Below are 19721 nucleotides of genomic sequence, written 5' to 3' on the forward strand. Positions count from 1 at the left end.
GATTCCCACCTGAGAGGCAGTTGTCCGGGGAGCTTTTCTCCAGGATGCCGGTGGGATCAGAGATGAGGGAGTAGAAGTTGAGCAGCTTGTACATGTTCTGCCAACACTCCGCCGATGGCTCGCTCTGCTCCGACACCGTGATGGAGTCAGAATCATCCATCTGGATCGCCATGTGGTCCGCCACGTCACGGGAGCCCTTCCGCGACACCTGAGGGCGTTACACAATTTTTCCGTGTTATGGAACAAATAGAGATGTTGCGATACGCATCGCAGGGCCTGGAGGCTAAATAAGCAGCTTGGCTCACTGGGTTCTGGGTTTATCGCCTCGCTGTTTACTCTAACGGCAAAGCTCTGAGGCCCGTAATCGGTCATGGAAGTAACAGGACGGGAAATCGGTATGATACTTGTGAAATCGACTTCAGTACAAATAAAGGTAGCCGGGCTATGTCAGCACATAGAGGCTCTCAGGAGACGAGGAGACGAAGAGGCCTATACATTTTCCACTTTAATAAAAACAACTCCTCTTGAGAAAAGTTCTTGCGCCTGAGAGTCGATGTTCCCCACTGCCGAGGCAAAGTAACTTTCCTCATAATAACTTTCCACTCTTCGCAGACAAGATTCTCCCACTTCTCAAAGTTCTGTCTGAACGTTGTGGACCGAATGAAAAACGGTGTTTCAGGGAATGGTGCCTCCTCTGAAAGACTTTTTGTTGTCGGCAGGCTCCCTCTAGAGTTCACATGTGGAAACTGAAATGAATGGTGTGATTTTACTTTTCATATTTGGAAGGTCTTGACAGGTGTGTCTACTAAAGAACATTAGAGACCTAACACTATTGGAACTAGAGGACACAGCCGTACCCTCCAGCGGAAACCTGCTGATTGACAAAGTGTTACTTCCCGTCTGAATTAACCTGAAGATGTGAAATACTGGATGAAAAAAAGCTTCCTTCGACTACACCAGAATACATTTGAGGTCCTAACCTTAAACCCGGCAGACTACTCTGCAACCCTTTCTCTCGTTCTTTAGTATTTTCATAGTCCTCATGAAGACATGACTGACCACACTTCCTCTTCTGTTTGTATTTCACTTGCTCTCTTTGCCATTCTGTTGTGTTTGTGATTGGATTGGCCAATTTACTTTCATCCTCTTCCCTATGTCTGTGTTTTTTTTATTAGATTATCCTTGTGTCTTATTGGATTTTTAATGTACTCAATAAATAATCAAATTTTACTTGATTAACTTGAGTCTCCGGGCAGGGACCAGCTGTTCAAAGCTGCAGAATGATAAGAGGCCGCTCTAAAGGCAACATCTGGACTAGGAAACGGCCTGCTGTGTTTGCTGAGCTGAGACAAATCCATTGACCTTTTCCAACTGAGAAATCATAAACACTCAAGTTTATTTCCAGTGGCAGCGTTTGCCAATATCGATACCTGTCAGTATCTGTCTTTTAGGTGATGTTTTAAACTTATATACACAGCGCAAATGACCAAATGAAATGCACTTTTATTAATGCATCTGACCACTTTAATGGCTGTTCTTTTTTGATCCTGTTTCTATTGATTATGCTGTTTAAGTGTTGACAACCAGCGCTTTGTGTCTTTTCAAAAGAGTTCCATAAGTTATAGTTCTCTTTCACAAAAACAACTCATTCCTATGTCTGACTCAGGCTCAGGTCTCTGAAATAAACTAAAGTTATCATTATAATTACCTTGGAGGTGCGTCGCTCTGAACGTCCCAGGGAGGTGCGTCCCCGGGGCTCCCTCCTCCCCAGCGTGTCCATGCTAGACGGCGGTCCATTAGGTGGTAATGCCCCAGAGCCCCCTGCTCCTCCGCCTGCTCCTGCCGCTCCACCACCCATCCTCTTGCTCTTCAGGGTTTGGGTTCCGCTGCGACCGTTCAGACTGCCCCGGGAGCTGCGGCTGAAGTCCGACGACCTGAAGTGGCGGTACGGCCGGGCCTTGAAGGTGGGTGTCGGGGACGCGGAGCCGGCGGTGTAGCGGCTCAGCTTGATGTCGGTCTGCGTGGCCTTGATGTCGTCGATCATGGTGCTGAACTGGTGGATGAGGCGCACCAGGGCCATGTCGACGCGCTGACTGATGGCCTGGCAGGCCGTGGTGAAATCGCAGTGGAATGTGTTGTAGTGGCGTCGGTTGAGGTCGTGGAAGGAGAGCGGCGCCGCGGTCGGGCCCTGCGGTGCACTGGTCGACTTCTCCATCACCACCGCGTTCACGCTGAATGTCTCAATCAGCAGCGCTGGCTTGAACTCCAGTGGAGGGAGGTTCGGCATGCCCTGTCTGAAGGGAGGCAAATGTTCATGTAAGCAGTTGGCTGACATTTTACACATCTGTTCGAAGTATATACCACACAGAAACACCGGAAGGGAAATGAACACATTAATCCCATTATAACTTTTAGCTGTTCCGAATCGTTTTACCTCTTGGATCTTTTGTTTTTGCGTTCTTTGGAGGTGTCGGAGTCGACAATGTCTGCTCTCAGGCACTCGAGGTTGCCAGAAAATGACAGGTGCTCCCCAAAATACATCTTGTAACTAAGAGGAGTGGCGTCTTGAGCCTGGATCCCAGTGTAGCTCAGCAAAGGCTTGAAAACAACCTGAGGGGGGGGGGGAACCGACATCACAAGCACAAAATGATAACTGCTCTTTGTACTCGACTGTACTCAATGATAATATACATGCAGGATAAATACTGTTATAGGGGTTAGGGAGTTTAATATGCTATTCAGACATGGATGGTCTGTTTTTCATAGTTGATGACTCATAACCCAGACAATTTGAATAAACAAGTTTGCCTGCTTCCATATAATCCACAGAAAAAAGAATTATCCCCAAATATACATGTGTTAAGATTTATCTATGAGCTGCAGACATTATGTTAATTCTCTGCCCAGCGACAGTTTAGACAGAAAGAACATAAAAAAAACTGACAAATACATGGCGACAGACAGGGGTGTAGCACCAAATTGCAGGCCCTATACATAGGCGGTCTCTGTGGGGCCCCCACAGCTATGATGCTGATTCATGCATGATACTGTGTGATCTAAAAGTAAGTAGCTAGATAACTCCTACTGTATTCAGGTAGTAAAAGTTACAGTTAGCTAACTAGCTAGCAATAGCAGCTGTGTGGATCTCAGCTAGGTGGCTGCTGGCTAGCTGTCGTAATAGGAGTTTGCCAATAGCTAGCCACCTTTCTTTTGAAAGAAATCAATTAACCGTTGTTTTCCCTCGGTTTGTTTTCCCTCTCTTTCTTTTCTCTCTTTTCCCCTCCGGGACCCAGACTTTGCTCTCTTGAGGGAAGACATTACGAGGTGACTGGTCAGTAGATTAGTTGCCAGATTCTCATGCTGAGTCGTGAAGGTAAGGGGCGAGAGGGCCCTCAGAGAACCTCCACTATGTTTTGAAATATATAGTTCAGTCGCCCAACCAATGTATTCAGCCGATTTTTTATTTTTTCATTCATGTTATGACACTAATTACTTAAATAACACTAATTACAAACAAAAACAACTTTTAATACCAGGCGCTCCAGGGCCCCAAACCACCCTTGGGCCCTGGGTAGTCTGTCCCCTTTTTCCCCCCAGCGATACGCCCGTGGCGACAGATGTGCTGACGGTACCTGAGCGTCTGCCAGTTGAACGGCGGCCGGACACTGGTTGCCCTCCTCGATGTCGGCCATCTCGTCCTGGCTGGTGCTGTGCTGTGAGTGGGTCCCATCCAGGGTGTTTTGGTCGCTGGACAGCACCGTGTTGAAGTCCGACGCTGAGGGAATTGTGGGCAGGTTACACGTCCCACCTGAGGCCGGTGATAAAAGAGGGTTGGGGGTGAATGTGCGGCGAGGTCAGACGGGCCCTGGGTGGCTGCAGACTCTCCGTAGAGATATGATCTCATCAGAGTGTGTGTGTCTGTGTGTGTGTGTGTGTGTGTGTGTGTGTGTGTGTGTGTGTGTGTGTGTGTGTGTGTGTGTGTGTGTGTGTGTGTGTGTGTGTGCGCGCGCGCGCGCGTGCAGCACGAGGGAACATAAAATCCGCAGCGAGTGCTGTAGGGTGAAACGCTTTAACACCCCAGCTCCACATAACAAAGGTGTTAGGGGGAATTAAACAGAAGGGGAACAATCACATCACCGGGAGTGTTAAGAGGAACTTAATGGCCATTTTACGCACAATTTAGGAATTTAAACAGCCTCATCACTTTCTCTTTGTTTGTGAGGAACTGCCCAAGCTTATTTGCTGTGCAGTCATTGACTGACACCTGGGAAAGTAGATAATTACAAAGCTTATCATCTTGGCCACATTACACACACACACACACGTGTGTTTGTGTGTGTAATATGGCCCACCCAGTTAAAATGCTCTGCTAAATTGTAAAAGTAAGAGATGTATCTTTCCAGTGATCCATGGGGTTCTTTTGAGTGAGGATGCAAGAAATGCAGAGTGACTCAGTGGACGAGTGGGAGTACAGAGGGGAGAGGGGCGGGCGGGTTGAGGGGGGCAGCACAGTGTGGGACGGAAAAAATTCAGGTCATTAACGCGGTTAACAGGCGCTGTGTGGATCCCACAGTGTGTTGGGCAGAAATGGAGCAGGGAGGAAACGACTGTGGCACAATTACATGGGAATCAAGACAGTCTAACCGAGTCAAGGGGAACATTAAACTCTAACGAAATCAAACATCAATTGAAGGCTCCTGTACACCAGATGACCACCAATTAACTGCCAACTAGTCAGATTAAAAAAATTAACCAAAGAAAAGAGCTGTGGTATTGGACGGGTAATCAGGTAATCAATACTGGCCACTAATCCAACATTTAAACATTATATTCCCAATTCAAAGCTTAAATAAGACGAGTTACACTGCTGTGACCTCTTACCTGAGCAGGAATGAATTTTTGAGAACAGTAAAAATCCACATAGACCAACGAGCAAATAAAACTACTCAGGGTCATATTCTTTAAAGGCACCTTGTGTAAGATATGCAAAATCCAGACAGCAGCTACCCTACTGTCTTTGTCACGGACTCAAATAAATACCTAATTGATCTTTTTCAGCAACAACAGACGGATTGATGGTGCTACACATAGGTGACTGTTAAACTAACACAGGAGACAAACTAGCTAATAGGTTCACCAGCACCATCAGCACAACACTGAGCATCAATCCCACCCTGACCTCCTTCTGGACTTGACGTCGCCAGTGGTTGATAGTGGTAGCGGTTGACGGGAGAATCCAGCGAGTCTAGTAAAACAACGTTATGCTGACGTTAACCTAAATTCCTCAGCTGTGTTAAGTGTAGCAAGTGTGAAGCAAAACTCAGCCCGTAAGGTTCCAACCTAATGAGCTGAGACGCCAAATTTTACAGGATTCTCTAAATGAAAAGTTATATTTTTAGAACAGGTTATACTATAAGACTCCGCCCCTGGGGCGCTTGACGTCTGACCTGTCTGCAGGCTGTTGTGCTGGGAGCGGTTGACCGGGGACTCCTGGTTTCCAGCTCCGGTCCTGTTGCCCACAGCGTTGGACATCCAGTTGTAAAAACTGACGGAGGAGGGCTCCGACAGCAGCGGGTGCTCCGTCAGCACGTCCGTCCCTAAGGAAAGAGATCGAGAGCGTGTTCCATCATCATCATCATCATCATCATCAACAGGTTGGACATCACGCATGATCATTTTTCATCTCGCCTCACAAATTTTGTTGATTACAAATGTTCAAATGTACGAAATGATGTTATGACAAGGAGAGGTTTCCAGCACTTACATCAGACACATACACTCATCAGTGTCATGGTCTTACACTTTGGCACAGATTCAAATTGGCGTTCTTCTTTTCACGCTTTTTTGTTTTCCTTCATTAATCTGCCACTCTGGTGTGTTAAGACAGTCAGTGTTGCATTAAAAGCTCTTCTTTTAATGAAGTCAGGTGATCTCAGCAGGGGTTATTAAATGTTAGTGAAATTAAATAGCTCATGGCAAACTGACTCTGCATATTTGTTCACGGTGGAAATGTGCCAGAGGACGGACCCAAGCTGTGAGTCTATTTCAGTTTGCTATTTTTCCCCATCGCTGATCGGTAGAGGTCAGTGTTGCAGCAAAAATGGCAAGTAGACTGTTGGATGTTGTGATAAAAAAAATCTAGCTCACACCTGTGATCACTGGCTGCCAGAACCTTTCACACGCAACACATTTAGAGGCTGAGGCACGAGTACCTGTGCGAATGAGGGAGCCGCTTTTGGCTGCGGTGGCGGCAGCTGCGGCGGCGGCGGCAGACGGGTCGCTCCTCTGGGGCGTGCCCTCCAGCAGGTTGTGCAGACTGCGGAAGCTGCCCGTCAGGTTACTCAGGAGACTCTCCTTCCTGGGGCTGTCCTTGGCTGGCAGGCCTACACGGCACACGTGGGCGGGCGAGTCAGCTGCCGTGTCCCCGCTGGTGTAGCTCAGCGACTGGTATGGATGGGAGCCCTGGGGTATGACAAATGTACAGATGACTGAGAGGAGGCCATGTTCCCGCTTTATCGCTTCTGACAAGCTACCACTCGTATTTCTTTTTCCTTTTTTAAATAAAACCAGCGGGGAGCATCGTGCCTGGCACCATTATGGAAATTTTCAAGTAATACTTATTTTCGACAAAAGGGCTAAATAGCCTCTACAGATACCAAGATTGTATAACTCATTATGATTTCACTTGGCAGATAGAAGGAAATGTCATCTCAGCTCCGAACACCGCAGGCTTTCCAGCAGTGAGATCATCTTCACACCACCGTCATTTCCTAAATGGATCTTATATAAAACATTCACTTTAGTAAAGTGTTTTTTTAAGTGCAGCGACTAAAGGTTATTTTAATTATAGATCCATCGGTGGATTGTTTTCTTGATAAATCTATTAACAAAAATGTAAGGAAATGGTAAAAAAAGAAAAAGAAAAGAAAAGATTCCTTTTACAGAATTAAAAGAACCGAAGTGTATGCCTTTAAATGGCTTGTTATTTGTTTTTCAACCAAAACCCTTCATGACAAGAGATATTAATATGCTTAATATTCTTAAGACTAAGAAAGTTTCATATTTAAGGAGCTGGAACAGCGGCATTTCATGGAAATAAATGGAAGTGTGTATCCTCAAGTACAAATCATATTTATCACTTAACTGAACATAACTGAGAGGCACAGAAATAGTCAATAATTTAAAGCATTACCTTTATCCTGAGGGCCGACTCGCTGTGCGTGTGGGACTTGGACAGTTTCCTCATGATCTCCACTCCGCTGACGGGACCAGAGTTTGCTTCTTTGGGCGGGGGGCGACTGCAAGCTCCCTCCAGCAACATGGTGTGTTCGCTCACTGTGGCTTCACAATAATGGCATAAAGTAAACCTTCAGGGAGACCCATGTGACCGCTATCGATGCAAATCTAGACAATCGTTCACCGTGGCGCTCATCTATACATCTGCTTTCTGCCAACAAGTGGTAAGAGTCTGTTTTATTTCTGTGCAAACACTGAAGAAGTAAAGGTCAGGAGCTTGACAGTCTATCTGTGGTTATAACTTAATATGATTACACATTATAACATGAAGAAATGGGGTGCCACAGGGATCTATCCTTGGCACATTGTTGTTCACACATAAACAACATAATTCTCCCTGATCAATACTTAAATGTCCATTTCTTTTGCCAATGATACCATTTTATCAGCCCAAGGCTCCACCCCTGTCCTGACTTGTCTTCAATCTGCCTTCGACGCCTTTCAATTTTTCACTACGTAAACACTACGTAGTTTTGAAAAGACAAAGTACATGGTTTGATTAAAATAAAATGATTTAAAATGATTGAATGAAAAATTAAGGAAACCTATGAGCTCCCACCTGCGTCAAATTCAAACTCGGCTCCGTCAGCGCTGGTGTCACTCTGCAGAGCAGCGCCGTTGTCCAGGCCCAGGATGGTCTCCGCCAGGCTCTGCTGCGGCTCCTTGGGTTTGGTGAGATTACTGGGCCTCATCAAACCGATGGCCTTGAAGCCCTGAGTCACCACAATGAATTTCATCCATTGTCGGGCCAAAGCCACCAGACCCTTTTTAAGAGTCACGAGAGCTGGGACCCCATCATTCTGTTTTAGGAAGGAGAAGAAAGGAGAGACGTGGATTATTGGCACTTTTTTTCGTCTCCTGTCGGGGGTTTATTAAAATTTAAGAGAAGGGCAGCCAAGGGCACCTTAAGAGCACTTACAATAATTGTCAGTTGGAGTTTTTCTTTGGCACATGTAGGTCCAGATAATACCATATAGCTTAAATTTATGAGGCATTAAACTACACACAGCCTAGTCGAAGACCTTTGTCGAACTTGATGAAAGAAACGGTGTGAGATATCGGAAGCTTCGCACTGACCATGGTGGCCTCCTCTATGATGGAGTAGTCAGCCTGTTGCAGATAGCGGTGCAGGATGTTGCAGAGCATACAGGAGGGGTTCTCGTGCAGGTAGCGAGCTCGCTTGGTCACGCGGTTGTACTTGCTGCGGATCGGGATGTGGATGCTCTTTTTCTGTTGGAGGGCGTCAGGAGGCGCAGAGGAAAAGTTTAAATTAAACGGCACATTTAATCACAAACAAGGTAAGTAAACTTGGCGGTTACTGAGAGTTTTGGAAGTATTTACACTGACAAGAAGACAAAGCTGTTTTGATAAAAATGGCACAAATGGACATTCTTCACATGTGAACATGGGCTAAAGAGTGTATTCTTTGTGTCTGCAGATGTACTGCCGACCTCGAGAGCTTCTGTCATGATGCAGCCCATAACAGCACACACGCGCAGTGTGCCCTCCATGTCCAGCTTGCGCAGCGAAGATTTGAGCTGGTCGATGGGAACCAGCCAGGCTCCGATGGCAGGCGTGGCTGTGCTGAGCAGATTCAACTGCCTGTCGACACAAAAGGAGCAGAGGTGCTTTAATCCACTCATAACCCTATAATAACTGCTTATTGGAACGGTATATTCTGAAACAAATCTTTCCCGCCTTTTCAGACAATGCTAATAGGTGGAGCTTTATGCCGACAATTTTCTGAGATATTATTCCCTTTATTCTTTGCGGCAGGCAGCAGTTGTTTAATTGGGTTGAGTTTTAATAAAACTCAGACGCACACTGTAAATCTCAGAATGCATCTGCCGGTGGGGCCCTTCCAGTCTGAAGGCCTGTGAAGCTGAAAGGTCTGACAACCGTTGCCAGGGGCACACAAGATGCAAAGGAGTTTCATGAAAACCTACTCCAGCAGATTATGACACCACGCCGGTGACGCTCCAAGAAAACAACGAGTGAGCTCAGTGTACTTTAGTCAGAAGACGGTTTGTTTTTGATGGAAATCAGGGTTTGTTTTATAATGAGCTAAACTATTCATGTAGTTCAGGCGTTAATCATTCACATCCTGTAAAGAAGAGAAGGGATCTAATGCGAGCCTCACCTGGAGATGGCCTGCGAAGGTGAACGCACGTTGGTGGGAGCAGCGAAACTGAACCAGATCTCTCGGATGGTCAGCTTCATGCTGCTGGAGTCGGGCGGTGGGGGCATGAGGGGGAGGTCTTTCTTCAGGTCGTCCGACTCAACCCCTTCATCCTGCAGAGCAGCAGAGAACAGGGGAGCGAGTTATCCTCTAGTTTAATTCATTGAATCTCAGGCTAAAGCCGATCTCTCCAACCAAGTCTATTTTTCTGATACACATCTGAAGCAATCTACAGAGGAGTACAATTTTTTTGTGAAAAGTATGATTACTCTGATTAATCTAAATCAGAGACAGGCAATTAGCACTAACATTTGTTAATAGAGGAAAAAAATAATAATATTGTATGGTTTCAGGTCAAGACTGACTCAACCTTTAGTTTCTGATTTGATTCTACGTGCACATCCACATGCACTTTATGTGACATTTAGGCGTGTGTTAGGTTGCCTTGTATTTACTTTAACACAGCAGTTGATGGGTGCAAATACCGGCTATATGTTTTGTTCTCACGTCAGGGAAACACTCAGACATCGGACACCTTTTACATCAGTCAGTAGTGCGAAAAAAAATATACATAGGTTGAACTTATGGAAGAAAAGAAGATGTTAAGTGGGTTATAGCGCTCAAACAGCAAAGTGAAATATGGACATTTATCGGGTTGAATTACAGTATAATTAGACTTTGAGTAGGAGGACATTTTTTTTAACTCCTTATCAGGGTGATGCTTTTCTAGGATCTTACTTGGTCGTCAGAATCCGAGTTTTCATTGACGTCAGAGGCGGGGCTCATAGGGTCATGTGTCAGGTTGTCGTCGGAGACGTCAGTGCTGTAGCCACTTCCCGTCTGAGAGCCCGTGGAACCATTGGACTTGGATATCCCCATCTTCCCCCCAGTGTCCGAGTGTCCCATCACACCAAATGCATTGTAAAGAACGGCTCCTGACTGGCGGCCCCCTATAGCACAAATAAAAAGTGTAATATGTTCACAAGCCCAAGCACAAATTCACAAATCCTTTGTGATGGGACTCATCTTTAAATCTAGAACTAAGCGCAGTGATGAGTGCTGCTCAAAGAGTTCAGGACGGTTCACCTTTGACTGTGAGGTTCTCGATGCCACATTCAAACATGATCCAGCCCCATTTCTCAAGAGATGCTGCGGAGCGGCTCAGGTCGCCCGAGGTGGCCTGGGCGTCCGTCTCGTCCACCATGGCAAACTCCTCCAGTTCCTCAAGGCCGAACAGCACCTTGGACTTCTCGAAGGGGATCGCCGTGATGGCACACGTCCCGATGTCTGCGGAAGGAGAGTGATCCGTCAGGAAATACACTTTGTTTCAATATTTCTTAAAAAAATTCAACAGAATTGGTACGAGAGGAGAGAGGTGAAAATGTTGGAAAAAGGGAAACAACAAGGAGGTTGCAGGTGTGCCCAACCTCAAAAGCGGCACTCTGGATCAATTTTTAACAACCTGTGGAGTCAAGGCCTCGGAGCTGACTGTGGATGCGATGGATGTTGAGCCTGGCGGCGATCTCTTTGCCTTTCTCAATGCCGGCGTTGGAACGCAGAGAGCCGGACGACTGAGGCTGCATCTTGGTGGCCGAGGCGTATTTCTCCAACATGACGGAGGGTCGGCCATGCTCTGTGGTGTTGGGAGTCTCTTCTACAATACCCCTGGAAGAGGCAGAGAGCAAACTCGTGTTTGTTGTTCAGCTCGACAGTTATCAGACATCAGGGAGAAAAATTGAATAGGAGCAAAAAATGACATCCACACAGCCACAACTGAATGTCCCAGCAGGCGGTTCAAAGCCAAAATAAAGCACAAGTGTACAGTATGTGCTCTGTGGACATGCAAAAAAGCTTAGTCAGTGTACACACACACACACACACACACACACACACACACACACACACACACACACACACACACACACACACACACACACACACACACACACACACACACACACACACACACACACACACACACACACACACACACACACACACACACAAACACACACACACACACACACACACACACAATGACGTGAGGAATAGCCAGGGCGCTACCTGTTCATCCTGAACTGAGTGGCGATCCTGTCGAAGCACAGCGCCACAAGTGACACATGCGTGACACACTTACTGGAGCACGACGGTGACCCCTCCTCCACAGACGCCTGCAGGAGGCATAGGTTCACCTGCACGTAAACACAACAACACAAAAAAGACAAACTAAACCAAGCTGAACTAAACACTGCTGTGCTGTGTTGTTCTCTAAAAGATGTCGCTAAATGAAGATATACAGAAGACAGAAATTGTTGTTGTCACAATACCACAAATAAGGACAGTGATATGAGTGATAGTCGCTAGAAAACTATAATATGTGCCAAGCAGAGCGGAGACGTACTGACTCATTTGTGTTCTACTTTAGCTCACTCCTGTAGCGTGCAGATTAATGACCCTGGGTTTTACGCTTCAACACAAACAAATTACAGATTTACAGTTGATGTTATTTACTGTATGTTTATTATTTTCAAGCCCTGTAAAATTGTAGTGCCATTATGTTCTTGTGTGTATATTTGACAGCGAATTATCCCCTTTATAACATTAGTGATTCGATTATAGTAATTATTTAGTGTTATTAAAGATTTTACATACTGTACTTGAGTTTAAGTCATTATATTTGTTACCTTTACATTTGCAACCACGTCACTGGACCTGTGTTTGTTAGGACTCAGTAAATCTCCTTGGCAGAGAGGAGCACTCTTTTTGTTATTGACAAAAATGTACAAGTCATGATTATCATTATCATTACTAGTCCTAAAACTGGTGTTGTTGACTTGTGAACCCCGTGACTTTTAGTCATATTGTACTCAAGTTAACTTTTCCAGTGTGAACGTTATGTTTGCATATAAAGATGTTGGCTTTATTTGTAAATTAGCTTAAAAGGATAAAACCACATTCACTATAAGTCAGTAAGGGCACCTGTATTAGCAGCCATTGTCACTGACAGCAGGGAGTGGAAGCAGCAGTGCTGCAAGTTTCTCTCACATACGCTCTTATTAAAACACTGTTATTCTTCAAGTACTGATACTAGTAAAATGGGGCAATGTACTGCTTTTCAATGGCAGGGTATTGCATTACTTTTTCGGTATCAGTGCACTGTCCAAATAAAAGTAATTTATGTATCCAGTTAAACATTTACTAGAAGCAGATATTAAAGCTGAAAAGGAAAAATCCTGGATTTAAATTGTGACATTTTGAAGAATTAATAAATGCAGCTTCATGCTGACCCATTTTATTATCCTACACTCTGTGATTCTGTGCTTTGCTCTCGAAGGCTCGTTTGCTCAGAGTTGGCCTCTCATTATTCGGGGTCACAGGTCTCACCTTGGGGATGGAGACATTGGCTTGAAGGCCCTTGATTTTCACATTATCTGGTTTGACGGACAAGTCCGTCTGTCCACCGGGGGCGTTGATGGAGCCGGGGGTCGTGCCCTCCGTCTTGGACAGCTTGTGCTCCTGCTTGCCTGTTTGACTCTGCGTGGATTCCAGATCCAAAACAGTGAGACATCAGCCATCGTACAGAGAAGAGGGCTTTTTAACGAAATCGATCCTCATCAAATCTCAGAACGATTAAGAGTAGGAACACTTCACGCTGTTAAGAAATTAACCGTTTGTGTCGGTACCGCATGAACATTTTCTTTCTGGTTTCCGATTTGGACTCGTTTTACTCACAGACTCGGTGACTGTGGACTTGCTGATCTGATAGGCTTCATTGAGGACTTTGCCGTGCAGGTCGTCCAGAATCGCTGCAGGGTGTCGAACACTGGCAAAGTGGACCATGGACTCAATGTACCTGAAATAACCAAGTTTCAAAGCATTAGACATGTTTAGTTTTATTTAGTTGACGTTTAAACACAAGAAGCAACGTTTAGGAGAACAATCAGAATTGATTCACATGTCAAAATCAAAACATTTGCTGTGCGACTCCTTGAAGTTTTGTTAGTCCTCGACCTCCTAGCTACTTTGCCCATCAGTCGGGATGTCCATGCTTGAAAGAACATTGTTAGCCCAGCACTGTTTGCCTTCGGAAAACTAAATATTCACACTGGTAAGACGAGATCAGACTCTCAAGCACTGTCAGCAGACTTTTTAGAGCCAAGATGTAGTGTGCACTGGGATTAAAATGGAGTTAAGGTCAAATTGCAGTGTCAGACTAAAAATAACTCTTAAGTTAGTGTGTGCAGTGAGAGACAGACTGAGAAATAAAGGTTATCTTTTTTTTTTTTTTAAGAATTTATAAAAAGTAAAGTTAAGGGATGTGGTTCAAGGAAGCACACAGGAGAAACAGAAGGTTACAGAACAAAGACAAAAAGAAAAGAAAAAAATATTTTATTCTGAAAGTACAAGCCTGGTTGCTACCTGTCCAGGGATTCAGCCACAAGGGGCGTGACCACCACATTGATGGCCCCCTTCACCTCCACGATGGCAGTGGTCCTGGTCTGAGAGAGGGGCTGCTCCAGAGTCCAGTCGTCCGTTGTCGTGTCCTCATCGGTGTTCTCCATGGCTCTCTTATCCAGGGGCGTGTACGGTGTACTGTGGGCGAGCAAAGAGGCATGTCTCCAATTATGCAGTTACAAAGACCAGGTCGCAGCCGCTACTTGACAGAAGCAATTCATCGTGCGAATGCTTAAATGGTTTTCTAGTAAATTTACAAGATTTGTCTTAAATACCTGTTGTTCTCTCCCATGAGCTGATCTCCTCTATCTAGTAGAGAACTGGCAGAAAGGCCCTGCTTGATCACCTGACGTGAAAAAGAAAATGTTCCGTAACCGAAGGAGCGAGCGTATTGAAGACGCGGGGGAGACAATCTTTGAACGGCCATCAGCAACAAGTGATTCTAAAGTTTGTAACAACTGTCACGTAAAATTACCACAGACCTTGAAACTGGGCACGGAGAGCTGGTCGAAGGAGGCAGAGCTCTCTTCGCTGGTGGGCGTGTCCAGATCTAAGGGGCGGTGCAGAGAAGACTTTGACGTCCTCTTATTGGTGGGCTGCTTGACAGACCAATTGGAGACCTGGCAATGGCGAAGAAAGAGACATGTTTCAACTGGAAAATATTGGAAGAAAACTGATGGGATATTGGAAGCTGGGAGAGGAACGCGGCAGAATGATGAATTCTCTGATTGAAAAAAAGAAATGTTCATTCGACAGAGTAACATCTGCAGGATCTTGCTGGCACTGCCGACATTACATCGACCTCAGTAGCTGCACAGACGTGGACCAAAAGTGAAATGACTTACCTGGTAGTGGGCCAGGTAGCTCTGGTAGCACGCCATGACGTGGGGCTGCCGGGTGACCGGCCCGGGTTCTGCCGTCTTCTCTGCCTCCACTGAGCTCTCCTCCTCCATGGCCAGGGCCGAGACAAAGGAGGCCTGAGACGTGTGGGTGGGCAGGGGCTGGGCCGGGAGCGGGGGCAGCATCGGGGGCAGTGGCAGGGCACGTGGCTCAGTGATCAGCTCCCCGTTGAGGACGTAGGTGAGGGGACCCTCAACGCTGTGGTAGATGGAGCTGCGGCTGTGGGGGGGTCAAAATGTTGCACTTGAATGACACACCAATAACCCTGAAAATAGGTTTGACTGTTCCTTAGCATGAGGTAGTGTAAAACGTCAGGTGGTTAAACAATCTTGAAATTAACCACACATCTTTTTAGCAGCATTCCTGCTTTACTGCGAGCTTTACTGTACTCGAGCCAGGTTTGCACGAGCTTGTGCCACTGGAAACTTTTCAAGGCGGGTTGAAATCAACGTGGGAACATTTAAGATGGTTTTTAAAAATGACACGGTTGCTGCATTACAACACTGAAATCCAATATGAAAAACAAAAAAAAAAAACACCAGCACTAGGCGGCCACCAACGGATCAAACATCTCATTTGCCGCGGCCCACCTCTACATCACAACAGCCCAGGCGCGATCGAATCAAAGTCATAAATGAAATCTGTGGGACGTGTTTCACGTCAGGGGCAAGTTGCGTTACATGATAAAATGTCAAACTTTGTTGGGTATTAAACATTAAAATCTCACAACAGCGTGAGTGTGTCCCTGTATAATTTTGCCATCAAGATATTTTCACCGCATCATCACAAAGCTGTCAATGTGAGCCATCAGAAGCTATTTGGCCCAGTGTTTACTCACGGTTTTTCATTCCAACCTGCAGTTTCTCGCCATTACAGAAAACTCCAATACATTCAGGTTTGTTTTCAAAAAGAATGAGGTTTCTGTGTTATTTGCTTGTAAACCCAGCATTAATGAAGCTTTAATTAAAAAAAAGCCAAAAGAAATTATATTGCTCACTAACCCTAACCCACAGAATTTGCTTTTGTAAAAATGCTTATAATGTCTTTTGTATTTTTTTCATAAAACCATAAAATCTAATTAATTAACAGTAGCCTGGGACCCAGACAAATTCTGGGAGTTCATTTAAAATTGCTTTTCCAGAATAGAGGTTACAGTCGAACTGTCAAATTTCCTTAGGAAGTTTCCTAAATATTGAAGTGACCTGGAAGTATTTCATCGGCAGCCACGATAAGAGCTGTTCAAATTCTCTAAATGCATAGGAAAGGAGCTTCAATGCCTACTTGCCTATCTCCTTTAGCATAGGGTACACTGGAGCTTCCTATGCGAAAGGAAAGGAGACATAGACGCCCCACAATTCATTGCGGCAGCGAAATTTAAGTAGAAGAACAGGAAGAGTATGAATATGACCCAGAAGTGACGCACGTCATCATGTTAGTTACTGTTGCATATAAATCATTTACATCTGATGTCACACAGTGGTAAAACACTCTGAAACATACTGGATGGAGCCGCTACGTTTTTTGAAGTTAATCTTCGGAAATTTGTAGTTCACCACGACAGACGCACGTCAACAACATCCGCCGTCGCATAATGACCTAGTGAAAGTCTAATCGGATTCTCTGTGCAGCGCTGTCTGCTTTTCCTATGTCCTATGAGTTCTCCTCTACACCTTTCCTTGACTGCCTGGTTGTGCACCTTTCCTTAGTAGATAGGAATGACAATTCGACCGCACCCACGGTCTGGATCTCATCCATTGGGAAGTGATTTTCCCACCGGCAAAAAAATCTTGCCGGTCCAATCACAACCGATTATCTGATACTGGCCGGGGTTTATACAATGACACAGAGAGAAAAATGGCATAACTTGTTCACAGACATTGTGTCTGTGAACATCATCATCGCAGACGTCTCCTCTTTGCTCTAGTCTGTTGACATCAACAGACGTCACATGAGTCTGGCAACGCCTGGCTACAGCAACATCCCTGCATATTAACTGACAAAATGAAAGAAAAAAAAAAAAATCTAATATGTGGAGTCATCGCCTTCTTCAAATGTAAATCATGAAGGGCCCCTCAATGGGGCCCTTTGACATTACTCATAAAGGGGAAACGCTTAAAGCAACCTGGCAGCGTCAGAAGCGTCTAGAGGTCAATAATTTATCTGCTCTTACAGATGAGAAATAAGAGACTTTCTGATGTTACTGTGAGCTGTGTCTATCCACACATTATCCCCGTACTCAACCCTGTACGTGTTCTGGTCATTAGGGTCGCAGCGGTATCCCGGTCTCACAGTATACTGTGGTATGAGAATTGCAGATATAAAAAAAAAAAAAAAATTAAAAAGCGAATGAAAAGAGTGTTAAAGGTGCAGACAGGTCAGTCTGGCTTCTGTCGCGCACCTACAGTAAATTGGCAACTGTAAGCCAAAAAGTCAATCTATTAATAAGACAAAATAATGAGAGGATTGATCCGCAATGTCTTTGGTTGCAGTTGGATACAAAATAGCTCTTAAGAGCTGGAGGAGAAAATTCAGCTATAGTAAAGTTTTCCACCAATCATTCCTTTAAGGTTCAATGTAACTGATAATATTTGTGAAACTCTGTAAACCCTGATATTTTCTGTCACCGATATCATACTGTGAAAACCTCATACCGTTGCAACCCGACTGCCAACCCATTCAACCAGTCCCGTATCGTATTTTTGAAACTCTAAGTTCTGTGAGCTCCATTGAAGCTGAGCCCCGTTAGCAGAATATCCCAACGCTCCATTTCCTACATTAGGCTACCAGCTGACCTGTAGTTCTCCATGTGATACGGGGGCTGCTGCGGCTGCTGCATCTGCTGCCTCCTCTTCTTCTTGCGGCCTGGGTACGTCCCCGGGCCCTCATCAGCGCTGCTGATCGGCTCAAAGTCCTCGGTGGCGGAGAAGTAGGCCTCGCTGTCGGCCACGGACATGCTTGAGTCGGCCGAGCGGTACTGATGGAAAGTGTTGGAGTCTGCCGAGGGCGTGAAGGGGAAGGATCCGTAGCTTCTGCGCTGCCGTGGTGAGTCCAGCACGTTCTCGTCGCTGCGGGAGACCTCGCTGCTGAATTGGACGCCAGCAGTCAGCACCGGAGGGGGCTTGTCGGTGAAGACTGCGGCTGAGAGGCTCTTGGTGCTGCCCAGTCGACTGGAGTGCACCGAGGACTGACGCTTGAGCGGAGAGCAAAGGGGTGAGCGCACTGAGGTGCGGTCCTGGGAGCTGTTGGGTGACACAGGCAAGACTTCTGGGACATCTCCTAGGGTGCTGCATAACGACAGGAAAAAAATATCATTTAGAAAACTTACTGACTTCAGAATCACATTTTACAGTAAATGCGGTCGAGACAACAGTCATTCTGAATGCTACTCACTCTGCAGGGCTTCTGCCGTTCACGGCGAACATGCGCTCCTCTGTGCTCGGCGAGGGCGTGTCCCTCTCTCCGGCCAGCAGGGGCAAAGCAGCACTGGACGAGCTGTTTTCCTCAGACGAGGAGGCAGAGCTGTGGGAGCGTTGGGGCACCTGGAGACTGAGGTGCTGCTGACCCCGCCTCTCGGGCAGCTCAGGAGGCAGGCACGGCGAGTGTGTGTCTGTTTTCAGTCCAACAACTCTCCCTAAAAAAAAAAAACAATAAGACAACACCCTCAAAATAAATCTGATGGGGAGACAAGACAATGATGAAAAGCTCAACATATTGTTATATTACTAATGTAATTAACTCCCAGATAGAGAAGGATCAATAATTTTACTCTTAAACACTGTGGATCTTAAGTATATTTTCCTTTTCCTTTGGATTCACAAGAAACTCTAAAGCAACTCCTGGAGGAAATCCATCACTCTAGAGAATCTCAGGAAACGTAGACGCATTCACAGCAAATCCATACCGTCCACTTTTGGTGTTTCCTTTGTAATGATCCACTCCCCGGGCTGTAGCAGGGACTGGCCGTAACACATGTCGGACTCGGCGCTGGAGGAGGAGAAGGCGGAGGAGGACGACGGCGTCAGCTCGTCGAGCCTGAAGAAGTCCAGGCCCATGTTAGTGCCTCCGAAGAACCTGCAGCCGCCGAGGCAGCCGCAGCGGTTCCTGCTGCGCTTGGTCCGAATGCCAGCGTCTTCTGGCCAGAGGAACCACAGTCTAAGTAGAGACGAGGGGAGGGAGAAAAAAACAAACAGTCAATAAAAACAGACAGGATTAGAGTTAGTCGAGCTGCTGTGAGGGGACAGAACTTAACAGCTGTGGTTGCCGTCTTGCCATAAAAGTTAACAACTTGCAGCATTTTATCCATTTGTCAAAGTGCCTGGTGCGTCTGTGTTAGTCTCCCTTTCTTGGTCAACATCTGATGATCATTAAAGGGGTGGGAAGCAATTTCTCTCTTTGTTGTTGTTGTGATTTTGCTACTAAGGCTGGGACACAAACCCACGACCTCCGTCCGGTATGGGAATCCGACGCACACAGAACCGACAGCTAGCAGGCCGTGAGGAAATATTAGCATTTTTTAAAAACGTGTTTTGCTTTAGAATCGCTTACTGCCCCCTTTAAGTTTATTTTTCTCATAATGCACATACGGTACATTAAGCTAAAGTGACAGACAAAAGTCAAGTCCAACCACAAGCACAAAAAGAAGAAACCACACTGATGATGGCCACCTGCAGACTTTTCATGAGATTCTAAATTATCATGTTTAATGTATTATCACAGAAGGAGGCCAGAGCTGGATCACTGTATATGACGGAAATGTGATTTACCTTTTCCTTTTTGTTCAAATGTGCAAACTTAACCTAACATTATGATTTCACAATGATTCATTTTACGGAGGTGTGATAGAGACAATCTGCCATGAATAAACTGTGTTTTTAAACAATACCTTAAATGT

The 19721-nt window shown here is 45.7% G+C and overlaps 1 protein-coding gene across 16 annotated transcripts in view; it reads right to left on the reverse strand.

Annotated features, from left to right (window-relative positions):
• kiaa1109 (KIAA1109 ortholog) overlaps nucleotides 1–19721 on the reverse strand; it is a 75884-nt gene that overhangs the window by 33158 nt on the left and 23005 nt on the right. For 15 of the 16 annotated variants that reach the window (XM_035611459.2, XM_035611470.2, XM_035611469.2 and 12 more), the window contains exons 26-49: nucleotides 18732–18982; nucleotides 18221–18461; nucleotides 17623–18114; nucleotides 14776–15049; nucleotides 14413–14550; nucleotides 14206–14276; nucleotides 13895–14068; nucleotides 13208–13328; nucleotides 12860–13009; nucleotides 11540–11667; nucleotides 10938–11140; nucleotides 10562–10762; nucleotides 10214–10425; nucleotides 9437–9588; nucleotides 8748–8898; nucleotides 8374–8526; nucleotides 7856–8096; nucleotides 7193–7341; nucleotides 6213–6462; nucleotides 5448–5597; nucleotides 3633–3808; nucleotides 2435–2610; nucleotides 1709–2294; nucleotides 10–208 (exon numbers count right to left, since the gene is read on the reverse strand). In XM_035611459.2, the coding sequence (XP_035467352.2) occupies nucleotides 10–208; nucleotides 1709–2294; nucleotides 2435–2610; nucleotides 3633–3808; nucleotides 5448–5597; nucleotides 6213–6462; nucleotides 7193–7341; nucleotides 7856–8096; nucleotides 8374–8526; nucleotides 8748–8898; nucleotides 9437–9588; nucleotides 10214–10425; nucleotides 10562–10762; nucleotides 10938–11140; nucleotides 11540–11667; nucleotides 12860–13009; nucleotides 13208–13328; nucleotides 13895–14068; nucleotides 14206–14276; nucleotides 14413–14550; nucleotides 14776–15049; nucleotides 17623–18114; nucleotides 18221–18461; nucleotides 18732–18982 (5039 nt within the window). The remainder of the gene's footprint in view (nucleotides 1–9; nucleotides 209–1708; nucleotides 2295–2434; nucleotides 2611–3632; nucleotides 3809–5447; nucleotides 5598–6212; nucleotides 6463–7192; nucleotides 7342–7855; nucleotides 8097–8373; nucleotides 8527–8747; nucleotides 8899–9436; nucleotides 9589–10213; nucleotides 10426–10561; nucleotides 10763–10937; nucleotides 11141–11539; nucleotides 11668–12859; nucleotides 13010–13207; nucleotides 13329–13894; nucleotides 14069–14205; nucleotides 14277–14412; nucleotides 14551–14775; nucleotides 15050–17622; nucleotides 18115–18220; nucleotides 18462–18731; nucleotides 18983–19721) is intronic. The other variant, XM_035611456.2, reaches the window with a different exon arrangement.

Source organism: Scophthalmus maximus, chromosome 15, assembly GCF_022379125.1.
Source record: "Scophthalmus maximus strain ysfricsl-2021 chromosome 15, ASM2237912v1, whole genome shotgun sequence".
NCBI classification, from domain to species: domain Eukaryota; kingdom Metazoa; phylum Chordata; class Actinopteri; order Pleuronectiformes; family Scophthalmidae; genus Scophthalmus; species Scophthalmus maximus.